Genomic DNA, 22,976 nt, shown 5'->3' on the forward strand with positions numbered 1-22,976 from the left:
TTTTAGGAAAAATAATTTCCGGTGGAATTCCTATAGAATCAGAATATTAATAAAACGGAAATTTAGAAATTAACTTAAATTTATTTTTGATACTTTTCATACAGACAAAAGCCTATTTACCTATTAAAACACTGTGCAGCAGTCAATACCCAACTATCACCTATAATTGAACCTCCACAAAAATGTCGTCCTCTTTTTTGCACAGAAACTTGATAAGGTACAGCATCAGCACTTACTAGTTCCCCATCACGAAATTCTCCTATTATTCCAGCACCATTTACCCCACATTCTAAAATAGAGTCGTCAGTATAATAACTATATAAAATATGACAAATAATAATAATTTTATTATATAGTAATTTTATAATGACAATTAATTACATTACCGAAAAAAGTTATTGAGAGACATAGAATCAAGTACTTTAATGAAAACATCTTTATGAAATGCTGGTTTGAAACATCTTCCTTTATAACTTCATAATTATCACAACAATTATCAATGTTGATTATTGATAATTTAATACAATATGAATAACAAATTATAGAGTATAATATTTGGGAAAATAAAAAAACCGTTATTGGAATTTCCTTATACATTAATAATTTTTTATTTGTGTTAAAGTTTTACATATACATTGATCAAATTTAGTGGAATTTCCTCAATGATAATAAATATAAAATCCAATATTACATTATCTATATCATAAAATATTTAATTAATAAATAACTCTTCATTTTATATTATTTATTTACAATCGATGCAATCCAATCAACGAAAAGGAACACATTGGTATGAACATCAGGAGATCCTGAAGCACAATATTCTGATCCAAATGAAACTAAACCAACCAGATATTCACCCATTGCAATTGGACCACCAGAATCACCCTAAAAAATAATAACTATTATTAAATCAACTGCCTAAAAACATTTTTATTTTAAATATCAGATTTTATTTATTAATTTTTTGAGTAAAAATATAGCTAAGACATATATTAAATTATTATTTAAATGAAATAATTTTCTTACAGGACATGATCCTTTTCCATACTGAGCAAATGTGCAAAAATGTGTATCTATTGGTCCAAATGATTGTTCACATATTCTATGATTGAGAATTTGACTATTTATAAATTGTAACTGAATTGGAGATCCTGGACGATTCTAAAAAAATATCAACGTTTATTATTTATTAAATAATTATTATTTATCAATAAAAATTAATGATTTACCCCTAGTTGTCCCCATCCAGTTATAACAACATTCTTATTATCACCAATCATATTTCTTTTTGGAAGAGAAATAGCCGATACCATAGAAGAGTATTCAAATCTTCCATGAATTTTAATAACAGCAATATCATTTCTGTTAATCTGCTGATTATAATATGGATGCACTTTGACTTTTTTTACTCTATATGTTTTCCCTTGTGTTCGATCATATGAACCAACCATAACTTCTACGCTATGTCGATGTATACTAAGAAAAAAAATTATAAAAATCAATTAGATTTGCGTGGTTCTAATTTTAAAATCATCTTTTGTTATGGTTTTCATTTAATTGAAACTAATCAAGTTCGTTAGTATTCAAATTAATCAATATTTTTCAATTACTCATTGAAAATGACTTACTGTAGAAAACAATGTGCGGCAGTCAATACCCACTTTTCACCTATAATTGAACCTCCACAGAAATGTTCTCCCATTCTTTGCAAAGAAACTTGATAAGGTACAGCATCAGCAGATATCAATTTTCCATCACGAAATTCACCTTGAATTCCAACGCCATTTACTCTATTATCTATAAGAGAGTTATCACAATAATTATCAAATGTATTAAATAATTAAGATTATATTCAAAAATATTTATAATTATTTTCACTACCGAATAAAGTTATTAAGAGACAGCACAGAACCAAGTTCTTTGGTGAAAACATTTTTGATGATTTCTTGTGTCAAACATCTCATTTTATAAGTTCATCATTATCAATAATTTCTGATAAATTTTACTCAATATGAATAACAAATTATTGAGTCTAATACTCAAGATGGGAAAATAAATAATGGAATTTCCTCTTTTATATAAAATTACATGTCTTAGATATTAATGACGCAAAATTTTACCCTCATAGCATTTGATTTAATAGGAACGATATATTGATATCTGAAAGCTTTTATCTATTCGAGTATTCATAGGATATTTATGAGATAATTTTCCACATTTATTATCATCAGAAAATTTAAAATAATTACACGTTGTTATATTTTTTTTGAAATTTTGCTTTATTAAATAATTAAATAGATACACCAAAAAGAAAGATAATAACAAAAATACAAATAGAATTTTTTAACATACGAAAAAATTTTATTTCCTTTTTGACATATGTGTTAATAAGTAAATAATATTTTATAAAAATGATAATTAATTAAAAACTAATTTTTTTTAATTTCCATATCTATTTATATTCAATGTTATCCAATTTATGAAATAAAACACATTAGTATGAATATCAGGATATCCTGAAGCACATTTATTTTCCATTCCACCTGAAACTAATCCAACCAGATAATTACCCATCACAACTGGACCACCAGAATCACCCTAAAGAAAAAAAAATTTAATTTTTTAATAAATTCAGCTAGAAAAATTTCTCATAAAAGATTTTTTTTTCCTCCAGAAAATCATAAATACAACTAGAATTATATTTTAATAAATTAATTTTCTTACAGGACAAGTTCCTCGTCCATTTTCAATAAATGTACAAAAATTTGTTCCTATTCGTGGAAAAATTTGTTGACAGTTTGCTTGATTGTAAATTCTAGTATTTAAAAATTGTAATTGATCGGAAGATCCTTGAAATTGCTGAAAAAAATTTTTATTAATTTAAATACAAAAAGAAAGAAAATTATTCTAAATTGGAAATTCTTCCAACTTAAATCTTCTAATGTTTGCTTATGAATAAAAATTATATTCTAATTAATGATTTACCCCTTGCGAGCCCCATCCAGTTATAATAACTTCACGATTATCTGCAATCATATTGCTGTAAGGAAGAGAAATTGACGATACTTCAGAGGTAAAAATAAATTGTCCATTTATTTTAATAAGAGCTATGTCATATAGAGGCGTATGGAAAGCATAATTTTCATTTCTAATTACAATAATTACATTATGCTTTTGCCCTTGTCTACGATCACTTGTCCCAGCTATAACTACAATATTAGCAGCAGGTATACTGGAAGTGAAAAATTTTTGAAAATTAAATTCTTTAAATTCTTATTCATAAATGTGATTCCAATGAATTTAAAACTATTTTTCATTAAATCAATGATAAATCGCTTACCTATAAACACAATGTGCAGCAGTTAATACCCATTTATTACTTATTATTGCACCTCCACAGAAATGTTCTCCATTATTTTGCAAAGAAACTTGATAAGGTATGGCATCAACTTGCATTAATGTGTTACCATAATACCTTCCGTTTAGTTGTCTTCCAAGTGCATTATATTCTAGAACAGAATTATCATTATTCTCTATATAATTATATATAATAATTATTATATGTTTTAATAATTATGGGAATTAATTATTACCGAAAAACGTTATTAGGAGGCAGAACACAATCAAATTATTTAGTGAAAACATTCTTTCTGATTGCTTGTTTCAAACATTTCCCCTATATAAGTATATTATTATCAATGATTTCTGATAAATGCACTTAACGGTTTATTTAATACAATTTGTTGTGAAAATATTCAAATTTTCTGCTTCATAAAAAGAATTTGTGAAATTCCACATTAATAAATTTTGATAAAAGTCAAAATTCCAATTCACGTTTACAAACAGAATAAACAGATATTTCTCTTCTTGAGGTCAGCAATAGATGATAATGAAAAGTCATAAGATAATCTTCATTATTAATTGTTCAGGGTATTCCTAAAAATGTGTTGAAGAAGATTATTAGAAAAGTCATCAGTTCATAATTCTTGTGACAATTTTTTTTTAAACTCTTGCATCGTAAATTAAAATTTCCTTTGGAAGAAATTATTATCGATCAGATGGGGAAGGGTCTTTTCTCAGTGAGACTTTAATTATCGTTAATGAACTCGGGGAAGAATTTTTTTTTTTTGCTCCAAAGAAAAGAAATAAAAAGTATTAGGAAGAGGTGGATTTCAATGATTCATTTTTACAATGAGGTATTGGATTGTCGACGGAACAATATACTCTAAACGAAGTGTGATAAGGACTGATTAATAGAAACTGGGGAAAATCTTATTTTCGCAGATGAAAAAGAAGAAGAAAATGTTCGGATTTCCAGTACCACTTCTTGTTCTCTGATATATTTAAAACTCTTCAACAAGTCTCACGATAGACCCTTTTATTTCTTTATTCAGTTCTGAAGCCTCAATGCTTAATTTACTTTCTTTTCTTGCTTCCATTTTTTTTTATTAAGTCACTTGATCCCTTTTACGATCAAAAGTGCAAATTACGAAAGATAAGACAATAAATTGTGCCTGTTATAAAATTCTCAATCCTGAGTCTTCTTATTACCATTTCCAATTTTATTTATCAATGGGTCAAATTTGTAATTGACATTTGTGAAAATATCAAAATTCATTCTAAATGACTACCACTATTTTCAATTTTCGATAAATCTATGCAAATTCTCAATTTGGGGTTCAATTTCCAGTATTATAGATATTTCGAAATCCAAACAGCAAAACCACTTATGCTTTTACGCATGAAAATGAAATTGCTCTGCAATCAGAGTTATTAGACCAATGCAAATTATGTCAGTAAATAATTAAAGCAATTTTCCAAACAAATATTATTATTGTTCGATAAAATTTGTTCACGTTTAGACGCAATGAAATAAAAAATAAAATCATAAATTTTTTTATATAAATATAATTGGATAGTAATTAATGTAATGTATACTAGATGATTACACTCGGGTGAGTGCTATACTAAATAAATAATTATGTTGCTCCCCTTGTACGCAAAGTGGCGAATGGGTTGTACATTACTTGCGTGTGTGTGTGTAGCTGTGACATTTGGTATATAATACGTAAGCTGCCACGTCATTTAAATCAGCTCTATCGATACGCTGATATATATTAATGACATTCGCCTAATTGCGGAAATTCGACACTTCGATCGTCACTCGTTAACAAATTACAATTTACCTCTCTTTGTCCCTTTATTCCGCGTCTATCGTTGCGACAAAATTATGTAACACGCGCATACATTTTATATTTGACAGCTTATTTTCCATGTTTAAGGATTTATTCAATATTCATTGAAACTGTGTGATTATAGATGATTATTTAACTAATTTTTAATATTACTAATTAATATTAATTAACATAAATAATTGAGAAGCCAGCAAGTAGGAAGATCTCTATGAATGGGAAGTGTTTCATACTAGATCATGAATAATTTTAATATTAACATAAGTAATTGTGAAGCCAACAAATAAGAAGATCCCAATATGTGGAAAGTGTTTCATACTAGATCATGAATAATTTAAATATTAACATTAGTAATTGTGAAGCCAGCAAATAAGAAGATCCCAATATGTGGAAAGTGTTTCATACTAGATCATGAATAATTTTAATATTAACATTAGTAATTGGGAAGCCAACAAGAAAGAAGATCCCCATATGTGGGAAGTGTTTCATACTAGATCATGAATAATTTTAATATTAACATTAATAATTGGAAAGCCAACAAATAAGAAAATCCCAATATGTGGAAAGTGTTTCATACTAGATCATGAATAATTTTAATATTAACATTAATAATTAGGAAGCCAACAAGAAGCTAACAACAAAGAAGATCCCCATATGTGGGAAGATTAAATAAAATTTATCAATGTAGATATTTGTCTTACGTAACAAGTTTTTTTTCCCGTATTAGCAAATGTGCAAAATTGTTTTTTTATTTGTGAAAACAATTTACAATTATTCTTAGTAAACGGTATGTCAGTGAGTTATTACTGGAAATTATTTCACAATCGAAAGACGATTAATTTTTTACGCTTCACTACTTGCACTTCAAATAATTGTCTGATAAAATTATCAGCAATGGTATATGTCTAGAAATTCCCACAGGGTTATATAATACTTATCTTTTTTTCCAACATGATTTGATTGAGCTCATATTCAGTGGATCAATAATGGGCATTCGATACAAAAATTGAATTTTTTCTACAAAAAAAATTATAACTTTATAATCTATATAAATAGCCAGCAAAATATTAACAATATTAAAAAATGTACGGTATACTATAAGCAAAAGTTGTAAAAAATTTTGTCAATCTTTTAGCAATTATTTATCATATGGAAATACCAAGAAAAAAGGGTTCGTCACCATCTGGAGCATAATGTATAAATTATTGTCTCGTAAAGTTGTACGTGAGAGAAGGAGAGAGAGAGAGAAATTGTAATCGTTATTTAATGGATCAAAAAATACAAGCGGGAAAAGATGATTGATATTCTACGTAGATATGAGATTTAAAAATATAATAATTTCTTTTGGGATAAATATTTCTTCTCTTTGAAATAATGCAGTTTATCAATAAAGTTATTGAAACTGAATACAGGAGGTTTAACGTTTTATAGGTCATGGGATGTGACATCAAAGTAGAAAGAGAGAAAGGCAGAAGCCAGGTCACGTCGTATCGAAATGTTAGCTGAGAAAGACAAGGTAGAATTGGTCCTGAGGGGTTTTGATAACACTCACAACTCTTGTGACGAGTGCTTTCAAGGTAAAGGTATTACCCTAGAACATTCAACCTTCGTCTAAACACCTTATACCATCCACGTCACTTGAACTTTCATTCCCATCCCTTTCATTTCTTAACCCACATCAAATGTTGGACAACGTAGGCTAACAATGTCTGTCCACAAAAGAGAGAATATCCGCAGTTAAAGCCCTGTTAATACCAAAAAGGATATTTGACTAAATCACAACTGCAAAAGACACAACTGTAAAATAGCATTACTGCTTAATTTGGAGTCTCAAAAGATTTTAGCAAACAAAATTTAAAAAAATGATACAAGTAACTAAAACTAATTTTCGATATTGAACAAGATCACCACAGAGTTGGAGAGTCATCCTCGAAGGCAAAAATCTCACGACAATTTCGAGGGTGGATAAAGAGCTCCAAAAGAAGGGTTACGGATTTTAGTGGGTCTTGGTTTAATTTCCATTAAATTAAATTCTAGAATCAAAATTCTATAAATTTAAATTTAGAAATACAATCTATTTATAATTGAGATTGTTTTTTCAACTTAAGTTACCTTTGAATGAAGAATAAAAATATATTTCTCAATTCGGAGAACATTTTAAGTTGTGAAAACTATTTTCAAATCGAAATGGTACAACATAAAAGTATAAGAAACAGAAAATTAAATCGAGGCTTTTGCTACTGACGTATTTCAAATACCAAGGTTGATGGGAAGTTTTCGAGTATAGTTCACTCCTATATACCTGAACGCGAATAGTTACTTGGGGGTTGGGAGTATTATTGACAGGAGAGAGGAAGAGAATATGTGTATGTGTGTGTAACTTTGTTGGGTCGAAGCTCAGGGAGCTACCTGCTCTGTTCTGAATTCGCAATAGGATTGCGGATTCCGCATACTAATAGAAAATAATTTTTAAACTTTCATGACTACAACGTGATCGACATTTACTAAAGATGAGGAAAAATCATAAGAATTTTGTGTTTTTAAAATCTTTGACAAAAAAAGATCATCAAAGTTCGTTGTTTGAAGAGAGACAGAAAGTTAGAGATAGAGAAGGAAAAATAAATTAGCAATCTGCTGTTAACGAATGTCCCTTCGCTCTTCAATCAAGAAGTCGTTTCGAAGAGGAAACGAGAGTATTGAACTTTTACTGACATCCTCTTTCGAATGGTCTAGATTATTTTTTAGCCAGATCATCAAATCTTTATATTTATAAGAACTTTTTAAATAAAAAATTTTACCTCTAGCTAAGTTATCATCTGGATGGTTTAATTAGAAATAAAAAATTGTTCTTCTATTTAGAAAAAAGAATGTTGTGTAAATATTTGTTACAATTCTCATTAGATGAACAATTAAGTCACTGTGAAAGTAAATCAATTTTCAGATATTGCAAGTCATTTGTGAAAATTGCATCAACATCATTCGACAAATAAGAGAGAGAGAGCACCCCTTGTTTTGGTCTAGATGCGGTTCAGAAATTGTATGTGAGATAAAATGGTCTTCAGGATATTAGTGCGATATTGGAGGCGCTTATTGGTTTTATTGATTTTCGCCTTGTTCAAATGGTCCAAACCGAGAAAATGGTTTGGCATCGTACTGATGACTTTCATAATAGAAATCTTCCCAATCTCTTCTATATATATATATATATATATATATATATATGTGTGTGTGTGTGAGAGGAAAATAAACGAATATTTATATAAATTCATTACAAAAAAATCAAAAATATTATATCCAATCTAAATTAATTTATACCACTGGAAAAAAGATTACGATATTTTTGAATATAGAGTAATATTTTCTGGAACCACCTTCTTTACATTTTCCAGTCGTTTTAACGAATTCTTAGTTGAATTGTAAGGAAACATCGCACAACCTTGATACATGTTTACAACCTCTTTTTGATATTCCATCGTGCATTGCTCGCAAAGTTTGTGGATATCTACATTTCAACGAACCCCTTGCGCATCCTAATTTATTCCCTCTCGCGTTTTCATAGGTATGCATTGAATTTCTGTGGGATTTTTCACAAAAATTGTTCAGCAGTGCATATGACGAAGAAACGCCGACCATCGTCCGCATAGAAATGGGTATACGAAAATTCTTATCGCAAATAAAATTCATCACGATAGTACCTTGAATGGTAAGGGTGGACCAAGAGAATTTTTGAGATGGAATTCCAATGCCATTATTGAGAGCGCGAAACTCCAGAAAGAGAACTTTTTTTTTCTTTTCGTGAATGAATAAGTTATATCGCATGCCCTATCATCCAGAATTTTATTCAACCATCCCTCTGCCCCTTTTAAATGAACAAGCACCTTTTCTTGACCCACACAAACAATGACGATCAGAAAATATTATTGATTACTCATCTTTTTGATAATAAATGTTTAGCCAAATGTATTTTTGTTAATTCTCAGAAATATGGTTTCTTTTTAAATAGAGTTTCATGATTTAACTGCAGCAATTTTTTTAAGTACAATATAACTTCTAACTTTGACTTGTATAACTCCCGTACAGTGTTTTTTTAACATCCAAAAAAAATTATAGTTGTACGTATGAAGTAATTGAAATTTTGATTTAATTTGTTGATTTAGAGTGAAGATTTGCTTCGAATAAGGGTTTTGGAATTGCCTGCTTTAGAGTAGTGGACAATGCGAAACATTGTTTTGAGCCTATAAATATTCGTTATTGCCACGTTAACCATACACATAGTCAAGGGATACCATTATTCTATTCCGTAGCCCTAGCTCCACACGCTATGTATATATTATTGCCCCCTTTAGACGAAGGGTCGTCCTAACACCAACCCTTGTGCACTTCGGATATACGCGAAACATACCACGAATTGTTGAGAATGAACCGATCATGAACGCGAATACGCAGACTAACTTTAGAATTCACTTTATTGGTATTTACATAATCAATGAGTTTTCCACACAATTCCAAAACAATTCTTTCTAACTTAAAAAAGAATAATTGACATTCTTCGTCTTCTTTTAAAGATCTTGATGAAAAAAGCATTTTTCTTTCAATAAAATCCTAAAATTTTTTAAATAGAAAATTTTAACTATATACTTTAATAGATCAACACACATTGAAGCATTCATAAGTATAATTTTATTAGAGAAGAATTATTTAAAAGATCAGAGTTTACTAATAACTGATAATAGTTAGCAAAAGAGTCAGAGTTCAAATGATAATTACTTGTTAAGTGAATAGTTCACAAAAGTGTTGACTTCGTCAACAGATAGAATAGCAATCCAATGATTTAATATATTAAAGTGATCAGAATTTATTTTTCTTTTATTCCAAAAGCATTTTTGGACATGTTCCGACATGGATTATCAAAATGCTTATTTTGTGTGGTATACATCGACAGTCTAATAAATCAAAGGCGGTGTCAGTAGCAGGCTGAGGAGCAGACAGACGAGATTAACTTATCGAACCGTAACTAAAGCCCGATTGCGAGGTGACTTTCGGTCAGCCAAATGCAAGCTTTGTTTCGTGGGGTTCAAAATTACGAGATCTATACCAAAATCCCTGGTAATCAAAATGAGTTTTCATTTTTAAAACTTCAAAATCAAACTTTTTGCGTACGTGTGCTATTATTCAATAGGAGATGGAGCTGGCCCCATGAGTGGGAAAGTGTTTCATACTAGATCATGAATAATTTTATTATTAACATTAGTAATTGTGAAGCCAACAAATAAGAAGATCCCAATATGTGGAAAGTGTTTCATACTAGATCGTGAATAATTTTAATATTAACATTAGTAATTGTGAAGCCAAAAAATAAGAAGATCCCAATATGTGGAAAGTGTTTCATACTAGATCATGAATAATTTTAATATTAACATTAGTAATTGTGAAGCCAACAAATAAGAAGATCCCAATATGTGGAAAGTGTTTCATACTAGATCATGAATAATTTTAATGTTAACAATAATAATTAGGAAGCCAACAACCATGAATATCCCAATATGTGGAAAGTGTTTCATACTAGATCATGAATAATTTTAATATTAACATTAGTAATTGTGAAGCCAACAAATAAGAGGATCCTAATATGTGGAAAGTGTTTCATACTAGATCATGAATAATTTTAATGTTAACATTAATAATTAGGAAGCCAACAACCATGTAGATCCCAATATGTGGAAAGTGTTTCATACTAGATCATGAATAATTTTGATATTAACATTAATAATTGGGAAGCCAACAAGAAGCTAACAACAAAGAAGATCCCCATATGTGGGAAGTGTTTCATACTAGATCATGAATAATTTTAATGTTAACATTAATAATTAGGAAGCCAACAACCATGTAGATCCCAATATGTGGAAAGTGTTTCATACTAGATCATGAATAATTTTGATATTAACATTAATAATTGGGAAGCCAACAACAAAGAAGATCCCCATATGTGGGAAGTGTTTCATACTAGATCATGAATAATTTTAATATTAACATTAATAATTGGAAAGCCAACAACAAAGAAAATACCCATAAGTGGGAAGATTTTTGTACTATGTTGAATAATAATTGTTATTCAATAAATAATAAACATTAGTGTGCTACTATTCAATAGGAGATGTGGCTTACCCCATGACAATTTTACAGTTTTCTCTTTTGTCGATTGAACCCTCTAATCGTTTAAAAGTTTTCCTCTTCCTACTATGCGGCGTACGCAATTCGTATACGCAATTCCGTTGTTTTAGGACTCGATCGCGAGGAAATTTGCTGCCTCGTCGAAAGCTAGATTGCGCTAATTGTGGAAAACATAGAACCGTAGCACATCCCTAGAATTTCGTGGTCCTGGCATTTCAACTGCGTAAGCCATTGGCCAATGAGAGCATGCCTCGATGGTTATCGAATTAGTTTGGACGTTCGAGTTTCCCCCGAAATATCGTTAACCACTCGAGTAATCTAATTTTGTTCAACTTTCCAGTTGAAAATCTTTTTCTTTTTATTAAATTGAAATAAACTTATCTTTTTTTTCAAAACTTGTTATAATTAATAAAAAGATGTTGATAAATACACTGTTTATAATGTTTAACTTGATTCAAATGAAGACAACAAAAATTTATTATATTTGACAAATTGTGTATTTTTGTGACCTTCAACAAAACTGCAGAAGACAGCATGCGAAAATGCAGTTTCTCACGTAGTATCATGAAATTTATATGGCAACCAAACTATAGCATTCTTTTATTAAGGTTCATTTCGGTTTATGGTGTATCATAAACTTTGACTATATTTATAATGGAAAAAGTCGCTTCTTAGGATGTTGCTTTTCTTAACCAGAATATCGTAGATATCGCTCTCTCGTCTTTTAGACCTATATATATATTTTGCTATCAACACCTTGTCGCCTATGACAAGATCTTTATATACGTCCAGGAAATTGAGTCACATTTCTGAATATTTTAGTGCTGAAAATTTTTTATAATTTCATTTTTAATTACCAATTTCAGTAACTATTTTTAAAATTGGTCATTTTATAAATGTTTTTTTTTGTTCTTGAAGTACTTTAACAATAGAGCCTTTTTTTGTTGTAGAAGTGACATTTTGATCGAAAGTCAGTTCAAGGATCAATGAGTTTGATGCCACTTTTCTATTGTAAAGGGCAAGAGAAGTCCACGTTCTTGTTGAATTTCCAGTGAAACTCCAAAGCATGAAGTAAACCTTGGACCACGAGATAGAAATCCCGATAAAGTGGTTTCTGTTCACGTATAATAATACTCCAGTATAGAACAAGTTATTACCTGAGTGTCCTCGACACCAGAACCTGTCTATAGTCAATACACTTAACGTTAACAGTGAACTAAGGACTTTATCGATATATATATATATATACTTACTTAATTTAATGTCGTACCTTTTAATCAAAATTTCTTTTCCATGATAATTTTTTTAACGTACATTTTACTTTTTTTTCATATTTCCTTAAAATTGCCATTTGGAGAATTTGGTGTGTGTGACACCCAGAGGGAGAAAGTAAAGTGTGTCTATATATTTCAACAAGTGGATGGCGTAAAATTATGAATCACCCTAAATTTTGATGCAATGAAAAAGCGCAAGATGGAAAGAGCATTTAATAAGAATGTTACGACTCTGTATATATATAAATATGAGACGGCGCGAATTTTCGCGAATATGTGAGATGAGGGGAAGCTGTGAAATCGAGTCCTTTGAATGGGGTTGTGAAATTCGTGAGATTAAAAATGTAGAAATTTATACAATAAACGTTGTAAAATATAACACTCATGATAAATTATTGGTATTCATTTCAGTAAATTTTACTAAACCAAATCGTAAATAAATCTACCTCTATATCATCGTTTTTGACTTATCTGCTCCTTTTTAGCTTTTAGGATTCACAATTTCTTTCTAAACGAAAAAAATAAACGAATTTTAGAGCAAAATAATATATCTTCTTCTGTTTCTCAGCTTACAGGAAAGTTCTTCAAGATTCTCATGATATTCAACCTAATCAGTAGTTCTAGTAAAACTGAATAAGATAGACATGAATAGGGCGGTCATATGGTTTTAGCCAAGTGTATATGTATATATATATATGATAATGAGAAATCGATGTCCTGCTTAGTAAGCAGATGGAGTAATAACATGTGATTATGCGTGAGTACATATGTACCTAAATTATCGGTTGAACATCCATAAATGGTTGATGTTCGGATTCGCGTGCTCGTTCCTAGAAGCTCTGAGATTAACATTGTTATATCGTTCAATCGATTCTAGTTTAGTCTATACACTATCTTTTAGTAATATTTTGACAAAAAAAGTTAGTCAAATAAATAAAAAAAAAATAATAATATAATTATTATATCAATATTATGTTTATAAACTGCGATTATATATAAATTAAATTGAGATTAATTTATATTTAATTTAACTGATGAATAAATAATCATGATCGATTAGTTTAATAATTCAGAATATTCATCACAATCCTGGAGGTGCAATAATTCAATTTAATTTTCCCCCAAAAAAAATACGACACATAATATTATTACACGTAATATTTCAATTATTGTAATCAAATTATAAAGCGATATGTTTGTGATATAATGTTTAATTGACATTGACTTGTTTCAAAAACATGTTTTTTTCACTTAAATATAATTAAGTTTCATTTATTGAATTCTAATTAGCGTGATTATCAAATGCACACTTTTAATTATATTAGAATATGGAGAAATATATTCTCGAAACTAAATATAAAGAAAATATCAATATTCTAAATTTATATTCTCAATTTTTTATTTCTATTATTTAATTTCAATACATAAGGATCAATTTAAATTAATGTTATGTCATAAATAAAAAAATGATTTTATTTATTTTACATTACGGTGACGTTACATTAAATATGTAATTAACATGTCTACTGTTTTATAATCCGAATTACAACAGCAGAAGGAAAGCAATGTCTTCACTTTTTTAAGTAATATCTTGTAGAATTAGTTGACACAAGATACTGAGGTTAAAGGGTTGCCAGGACGACTGGTTGAAAGGATTATCCCTGCTTTTCCTTTTCTTCGCCAGTTAATGCTGTAAACGTTATTAAATCATTTCTTACGCAAGGGCGTTAATGTCGTACTAATTTTTTTTTAACTAATTGAATGACAGGAATGTCCTGAATGACAGGACGGTTATGCAGAGGGAGGAGATTAAGAGAGTGAGGGAGGAACTAGAGACCCGTCGATTAGACGGAGAAATGAATGTGTCAATGGTCTACCGGCGTGGAATCCCTACCATAATTAAAATCCCCCCTAGAAATCGCACATCCACTCTTACAGTCCAAATAGATGCGTGTAAGGAGAATCTATAGTGATTTCCCCACTTGGTGCCCAAGGTTGTGTCCCTTCCTTGAGATAAACTTATTTTATTTCTATCTATGAAAGTGATTTAAGGAAATACATACAGAACTAAATGTAGACATTGTGATTTAGATAAAATCAGTATTATTGAACAATAACAATTATTTTTGAAATTAATTGAAATAATGGTAAAGCAGATTCTATTTATCGAAAATTAATCTTCTCTTTTGATAATAATGTAATTTGATTTATGTTATTCTTTACTGTATAAACTTATAATGAACTTTAGCCATTATAGCGCCTACCTAGATTTAGTTAATATTTTATATTTTGTATTGTTACTTACGTAACTATTAGAATTTAGGAGTACTTTTGTACGAAAGGGCATGTCCCGTTATGTTCTAAATAAATAAATAAATAAATAATTATTATTGTAATTCTAATAAATAAACAATTTATAAATAAAATATAAATAAGAATTAGAAAAAAAAATTCTAAAAAATTTTCAAGAAAAATCATAATTTTTATAATGCATTTTATATGAATCGATTTTATCATTTACTAGGATTATTTTATGCTGAAACGTCAAGTTTTCAATATATATATATAATTTTTTTTCATATTCAACAATATTTTTCTGTTTATAACAGAATACTGAAAGTAGACGTCAATTGTCAGCTCCACTTATACTATATTTGAAAAGGATTTTCAATGCAAAGCAATATTACAAATATTTTACAAATATCAAAGAAGTAGATAACACGGAAAGTAGTTTTATATAATCCATGTTTGCAATATACAATTTTTTTTTTATCTTTAAATTTTTATATCAACATTAAGTGGAATTACTTTATATTCATATGAATTTTTTTTAAAAATCTTTTATTACCGCTGGACTGACGACAAATGAAAATGGTTATAAGACTCATACGAAAATTGTGAAAAAAAAAAACGATACAACACAAAATGCTCGTTACATTGAAAAGTGTATAAAAACCAGGATAGAATTTAAAAGCAAAACTAAAGCTGACCACTCACATTTAGTGAATTATTTCAGTCGAGAATTAATATTTTTCCATGGTTAAATTGCTTCACATTTTTTTTTTTTTTTTTTTTTTTAGGAAAAAAGGATGGAAAAATTATTAATTTTTAGATTATCTCTGCGTATAAAAAATAATTTCTCAAAGCTCGTCTATAATAATTAAAAAATAAAACACTCTTAATTATAAAAAGTCGATTAATGAGTTTTTCCAGAGCTTGCTTTTATATTAAATCAATACCTCGGAGAATTTAATTTATACCTATTCCATTATTAATTAGGTTATCTTATAAAATCGGAATTCGTTAAATAGCAGGACTTTTGTTAAAGTTAGAACAATTTTTCAATCATAAATTAGTAACTTAAAAAAAAAAAAAGGTGTAATCGATAATTCGGAATTTTAATAGTTTTAAAAGTTATATATTCGAATGAGAATATTCATAAAATTGCTGTAAATAGAAAAGATATTTAAAAAAAAATTTTTTTTTTTTTTTATAACGAAATAAAGATTTTATTTTGTATTATTAAAATATCGGTATAAAATTTTTATGAGATGATATAATACATTAAATCAAAATTTTCTTATTTGAATAAAGAAACTTTTAGAAGACGTATAAAATGTAGTGAAGGTAGGAAATGGACAAGGTTGATACGAATTACTGTCATAAAACAGTGAAATACTTGGAAGCTTTCTTCAACGCAGTTCTTCTACGGACGACGCCTCAGCAACGTAATGTCCTCTTTACGGGCATAGTAAAAATGACTAAACTTAGATTAACAAGCGGCCTCAATGTGACGCTATGGCAGAACAGTTTTATACATATATATATGAATAACATCTATATGCCAAAGTTCTCCATGACCAACTTTTTAAACTTTTTACCTTATCCACAAATCTCTTTTTATCATCTCAATTTTTTTTTTGTTCCTCCAAAAAAAGTGCAGAGTTATAAAGTTTGCTTCAATTTTTTGTCATTTATAGTTTTTATTCTATTTTATTATTATAATATTTTATTATATTCGAAAAAAAATTCAAATTTTTAATCTCTTAATTGATTTACTTTTTTGAGATTTTAAAAATAGGAAAAAAAAGAAAAGAGTTTTCGTGTTGTGATGATAAAGGTTTAAGTAAATTTATACACAATGCTTCCATAAACCCGCGAAGCGTAAAGAGATCACGAGCGCATTGCAGAGAGGACAATTTTACAAGAAAGGACACCTTATGGAAATGACACCAACGTTACACCTGTATATACACCGTTCACACTAGTTGACAGTTCCGCGGGAGAATTTCAGTGTCCATAACTTTAAATGGAGAACTATTTTCCACACATGGTGTAAAAGAAAAAAAAAAAAAAAAGAAAAGTATCTCTACGACCACAGATGTGATCTTTTGCAGTTAGCATTTTTACGTATGGATTCTAACATTACGATCGCCTCCCAAACCATTTCGTCAGACGATTTACAGTGTGTCGTAATATCTCTTTTTTTTACTTTTACAAATAAAAAAAAAAAAAAAAATTATAGACGAACTAAAATTGTTATTTATTGAGACAAATAAAAAATTTTTCATTTTCTAACATGTAATATTTGATTATATATTAAGAAACAATCTGATATCATATTTCATTTACGTTGCAAAAATCTAATAAGAAATTATTGGTTTTTAGCAGGTTCAGAATAGTGATATTTCAAATTGCATCACTTATACACAAGCAATATCTCTCTCTCAACGATACAAACCGCGTTAAAAAAAACACCTCTAGAAGAGATATATAAAAAAAAATAAAAAAAAAAAATATGCCGCTTTCAATATCTCACATTTGCATGAAATAATCTGCATCTCCGAGATTGCGTTCTGTTCCCTTCAGAAAGAATTAATTACAATGAAATACCCCGATATCACAGAAATAGCTATATATATTGCAAATGCATAATCGGCTTTAAAAATGGAATACAAAAAAAAATGTTATTACTTTTTAACCCCTACCACTAAAGTGATTGTTAATTTCATTTTGAGGAATTGAAAAAATTTTTTTTTTTAATTTCACGTTCTACTTGTTTGAAAATAACTTTGCAAATGAAATTCATTACAAATTGAATATAGACAAAAAAAAACACCAAGTTCTTTCATTTCGATTTGAATACAAAAAAAAAGTCCATTAAACTAGAATATATTTTTTTCAAAAACTTTTGTTTTAATTAAAAATTATTGAGATTGACTAAAATTTTAATTGCTAATCATCACTTTAAACATTAAATCGACTTGACCTAGACATGACCTTAAGTGACCTTGACTTGACCTTCAAATGACCTTGATATGGTCTTCAAATGACCTAGAATATCCTTGACTTGACCTTCAAATGACCTTGACTTAACCTACAAATAACCTTGAATGATCTTGACTTGGTCTTCAAAACACCTTGAGTCAACTTGACCTATAAATGACCTAGAATTCCATGACTTGACCTTCAAATGACCTTGAATGACCTTTACTTGGCCTACAAATAACCTTGAATGAACTTGACTTGGTCTTCAAAAGACCTTGAGTCAACTTGACCTATAAATGACCTAGAATGTCCATGACTTGACCTTCAAATGACCTTGAATGACCTTTACTTGGCCTACAAATAACCTTGAATGACCTTGACTTGGCCTTCAAAAGACCATGAATGAATTTAACCTTCAAATGACCTTCAAATGACCTTCATATGACCTTTAAATGACATAGAATGTCCTTGACTTGGCCTTCAAATGACCTTGAATGACCTTGACTTGGCCTTCAAAAGACCTTGAATGAACTTTACCTTCAAATGACCTTGATATTACCCTCAATTGACCGTGATTTGACCTTTAAATGACCTTGACTTGACCTTGATATGATCTTCAAATGACCTAGACTTGGCCTACAAATAACCTTAAATGACCTTGAAATAACCTTTAGTGACCTTGCCTTAACCTTCAAATAAGATCGTGTCAAGGTTATTTCAAAGTTAAGTCAATGTCACTCAGGGTAATTTAAGGTTATTTGAAGGTCATGTTAAGGTCATTCTACTAAATAATCCTCTTTTTTTTGGAGAGAATTCAGTTCATATTTGATCGACACTTAAATCAGTTCTTTTTCCGCAAATATCTCTACCATATTTGGTTCCATTCCCACAAGTATCAAGTTATATAATATTGTTCATATTATCTGAAAGATTATTGCCAAGTATTGCACGTTCAAACAGGAGCATACTCGAAGAGAGAGAGAGAAAGAGAGAAAAGAAAAAGATTCACAAGAAAGTTTTCTCTCACGAGAGACGTGCCGTAAAACGAAACGAACCAAATAGTAGAATCTCCTTTATTTCGTTTTTGAGTTACACAAGAGTTTTGTAAGCAGCCTATGTACACTCTCTACCGTACGCAAAAAAAAACGCCCTCCCTTCTCCCATTCAGTTGAAGCGACATTGTCAGAGCAATAATGCATCTTTCTATATATATATATATATATATATATATATATAAAAGAAGGGGGAGAAAAAAATCTTAGGAAAGAGAAAGCATGTTCAGTCCAGAGATTTAGTCATTTAAAATGCATAGAGTTCATAACTTATTCTTGAGGCTGCGGCTTGCGGGCTTGCAAGTGTATTTTTCCCGTCGTTGAATACGACGCGATTTTTGTGCGCGTGACTCCTATTCTCTTTTCCTGTTTGACGACGTTTTGTTTTTGGTTCTCTCTCTCTCTCTCCCTCTCTCAAGATATGATAAACACACTCCGGGCTGTCGGTTTGTGTAATAGGAAAAGCCAACCACAACCAGAGAGCACAGAATTACAATAAGATTGTCAACTTCAAACTATACACGTAGGACCCAAGAGAATCTTCTTTTTATTTTGGAAAAAAAAATTTTCCTACCAAACAACATTTATAAAAAAAAAAAAAAAAGAAATATATTTCATTTCTATACGGGAAAATAATTTAAAATCTTAATTTACAACTTTACTAGAGAAGGAATTTTCTCTCTATGACGAGGGGTTCGTAAAAAGCTTTCTTGATACTTTTAGAAGGAAGGCAATTTTTTAGATTCTGTCATCTGTACCAAATCGGCTTTTCTACGACCATGAGCTCACAAGAAGTGCAGTATTGATGCGTTTGTATATGTGAACCAGAGGGAAAGGGACGAATGGTGAAAAGTTAAAGGTCACGTCATTGTACGTTATTAAATTTATATAGACGACAGAGAATTTCGTATCGCCACGTAGTTATTTTTTTTTTGAGGAAACAGGGGAAGAACAACTCATTTTCTCCCTAGGGAATTTTGTTGCAAAAACTAAGTTTATGTATTTTAAAAATAAATTATAAAACAACAAATTAATAATATTTGAACGTCTACAATGTGAAAATTAATTTTTTTAACGTACACTGATTGAATTTGATTAAAAATTAAAATAATAGAAGTTTCGAGTTATAAACAGGGAAAGTAAATTTACTATCGCACCAACCCTATATTCTATGCATTTGGAATCCTAATGCGTCCCACAAGAGACCATTAATACTTCCCCTTATTTTAAACCCTGAAATTGTTTATATATACCCTTGAAAGTATTTTCATCTCTCTCTCTCTCTTTCTCTCTCTTTCGAAGCATGTGCAATAAATTGGCAGTGAATGTTTTATGTTTGGAATTGTTGTGGAATTGCGTTTACTCGTCTCACAAGGAATGTGTCATGATTTCATATAAATCAGCAGATGTTTCCCTTTACGCATCCTACACGATTTTCTATGATAGAAAATCTCTCCCTAAAGAAAAGGGAAGATTCCACAGCCAATAATTTCAAAGAATCTTATTTCCGGCCGTAAGCCCTCAACTTTCTGAATGCCTATATTTTTCAACGCAAACGTGCAGAACGCTTCGCTGATTTAAGAATGTTATTCCTTTTTTTCAAATCTTTTATTTCGATTATAAAAAAAGACAAAGAAATTTTAAACGATCATAGAATAGTTGAAAAAAAAAGTTTCAATAGAATTTAAAATTGGATAATAAATATTAGTGCGTCAATAAAGTAAATTAGTTTTGCAATTTCTTTTGCAATATATAGACCTAAAAGTAACGAAAACCACACGGCATTGGGCATTTTGTGAATTTAAAAGAAAGAAAAGTGGATGGAGTTACAGGCTACGGGTGGCATACCAAAGAGGTTCTCAAAGCGAGTTTTTCTATTTTCTCCTCTTCCTCTTTCTTTTTATCTTTTCTTCTTTTTTTTACCCCATAGCTTTAATGATTCAACAGCCGCTCGTTGGTAACCGTGGTCTTGATATCTACCCCATTCGCTTTCCCTTTTCAGTAATGAAGGTGAAAACGAGACCAGATGAAAAGTACCTATTCACTTCCTGTTGCACAGTTCAAGTTTTACCCCCTTTTTTTTACACAAACAAACCTTGATACACTGCTATTATATAATTTGATTAAATATCTCTTTTTTCTGTAATTTTTAAATTAATCAAAACAAAGATTTTCTCCTTAAAATTGAAATTTTACTTCTTTTCAGGGTTCATGCCTTTTGAATTGAGGGATTAGGGAATGTACTTTAGATGTTGCCAAAAAAAAAAAGTAATGCTTTTAACTCTGAAAGCTTTGCAAACTTTTGGGCTAAAAACTCGTAATCTATAAAGATTTTCGATTAATAAGGAGAAACAAAGACAATTTTCACAATACTACATAGAACACAAGAGGAAATCTTAGAAATATTTATTAAATCACAAAGACAAGTGACAACTTTGCAAAAAAATGATACCAATTGCGATAAAAATGTAAAAAAAAAATAAAAATTTATCACAAAATTTGTGCCAAAATTTTGGTTATTGAAGTTGGTTGTTATTTGGAACAATATATATATTTATCTTCTCGGCGTCGAATCAATGATTTATGAACAAGGAAAACAAAGTGAAAAAGACAAACTGCGTAACCATTCATAAAATTTGATCAGTGGCGAGTAACGGCTGATTGTAAATTTTGTAAGCAATTTCGTAATTGCGTGGACAAAGCAATTAAGCCATTTTGACCGGTTATGTACGGTAAAACGCTCAGTGGCAAATAGACCGGCTGATGATATAACCGCGCCAAACATATACAGAGGATGATAATGCAGTTTGGAATAATATACATGACACAATGTATAGGCACTATCATCCCCCCCCCCGCCCTACCTGCACAGGTGTACGCACATATGTTCACACATGTCCTACTAAATCAGTACAGAGAAAGAGCACGGAGAAACTGTCTATGCAAAACGTGCAAATGCGAACTGTTTTGAATCACGTAATTCGATTTTGCAGTTAAATTAGTCGACTGAAAATGAATCCTCTTTCGCTACATATATATAGAGAAATCAAGTCACTGTACAATTTTGAATTTTCAAACTTAAAAAAAAGAAGTTTCCTCAACATTTAAAAATTATTGCCAATATAATTTCTTTTAATATTTTTTTTATATACATGTGATAGACCAGAAGGATTTTTAAGGGTTCGGAACAAAAATCATATTTCTTTTTGGAATTCAGATTTTATTTAAATTTTTTTTTGCATTTCAATATTATAGATAATTTTAGAATTTCAATAAATTGATTATCTCATAAAAATTTAATTTTGCCGATCAAAAGAAAAAAAAAAGTATATGATTTTATTTTTACACACTGTTAAAATGTTCAATTTAAATAATTTTAAGCACTCGACAGTCATCAATTTAATCAAATTACGTCGACAGCGCGCACAGTATAGAGAGACATAAAAATCACGTTTGCATGGAAAATTTCCATGAAATTTTGCCTATTCGAATTTCAGTTCAACTGGCATATATATATATATATATATATATATATATGTATATATCACACGCTGATCAGGCAGTACGGATCAACGATTAAAATTCAGCAGCACCTGTGTGATATGAATCAGGCATCGATTTTTGTTACCGATAACTATTTCATATATAATTGCAAAACACAAATAATTTAATAATCCTCCATATATCGAGAAAAATTGAAAAAAAATTATGTTCTACAATTTTTATTAAAATTTTAATAAAAATACAATAATTATGTATAGGGAAAAACTGATATTATTAGTTAATTAAATTATCTGATGAATAATATATATATATATTTGTAAAAAAAATGCGAGATTGAATTTTTATAAATTATTGAATAGTTATATTAAGCTATTTATTGATTTTTAATTACTTGAGTAGAGATATTGGAAAATTATTTGTCAATCTAAAATGACAGATATGATTGCACTTTATATATTCTTTCATCAGATTTATATAGTTGTGAATATTGAAATAGGAAATTAATTTATACT

At 29.4% G+C, this 22,976-nt stretch overlaps 1 protein-coding gene across 1 annotated transcript; it reads right to left on the reverse strand.

The window, feature by feature from the left end:
* Positions 1–654: 654 nt before the first annotated feature.
* On the reverse strand, positions 655–6,043 carry LOC127287637 (transmembrane protease serine 9-like). The gene is made up of 11 exons (XM_051314675.1): positions 5,897–6,043; positions 3,597–3,939; positions 3,344–3,512; positions 2,989–3,235; positions 2,728–2,862; positions 2,467–2,601; positions 1,885–1,948; positions 1,632–1,800; positions 1,233–1,479; positions 1,030–1,164; positions 655–888 (listed from the first exon to the last, which is right to left on the reverse strand). The coding sequence occupies exons 2-11, from the start codon at positions 3,646–3,648 to the stop codon at positions 742–744; spliced, it is 1,500 nt and encodes a 499-aa protein (XP_051170632.1). The 5' UTR covers positions 3,649–3,939; positions 5,897–6,043; the 3' UTR covers positions 655–741.
* Positions 6,044–22,976: the final 16,933 nt, after the last annotated feature.

This window comes from Leptopilina boulardi, unplaced genomic scaffold (genome assembly GCF_019393585.1).
Source record: "Leptopilina boulardi isolate dan_hultmark-lab unplaced genomic scaffold, ZJU_Lbou_2.1 LbouV2_372, whole genome shotgun sequence".
NCBI lineage: Eukaryota > Metazoa > Arthropoda > Insecta > Hymenoptera > Figitidae > Leptopilina > Leptopilina boulardi.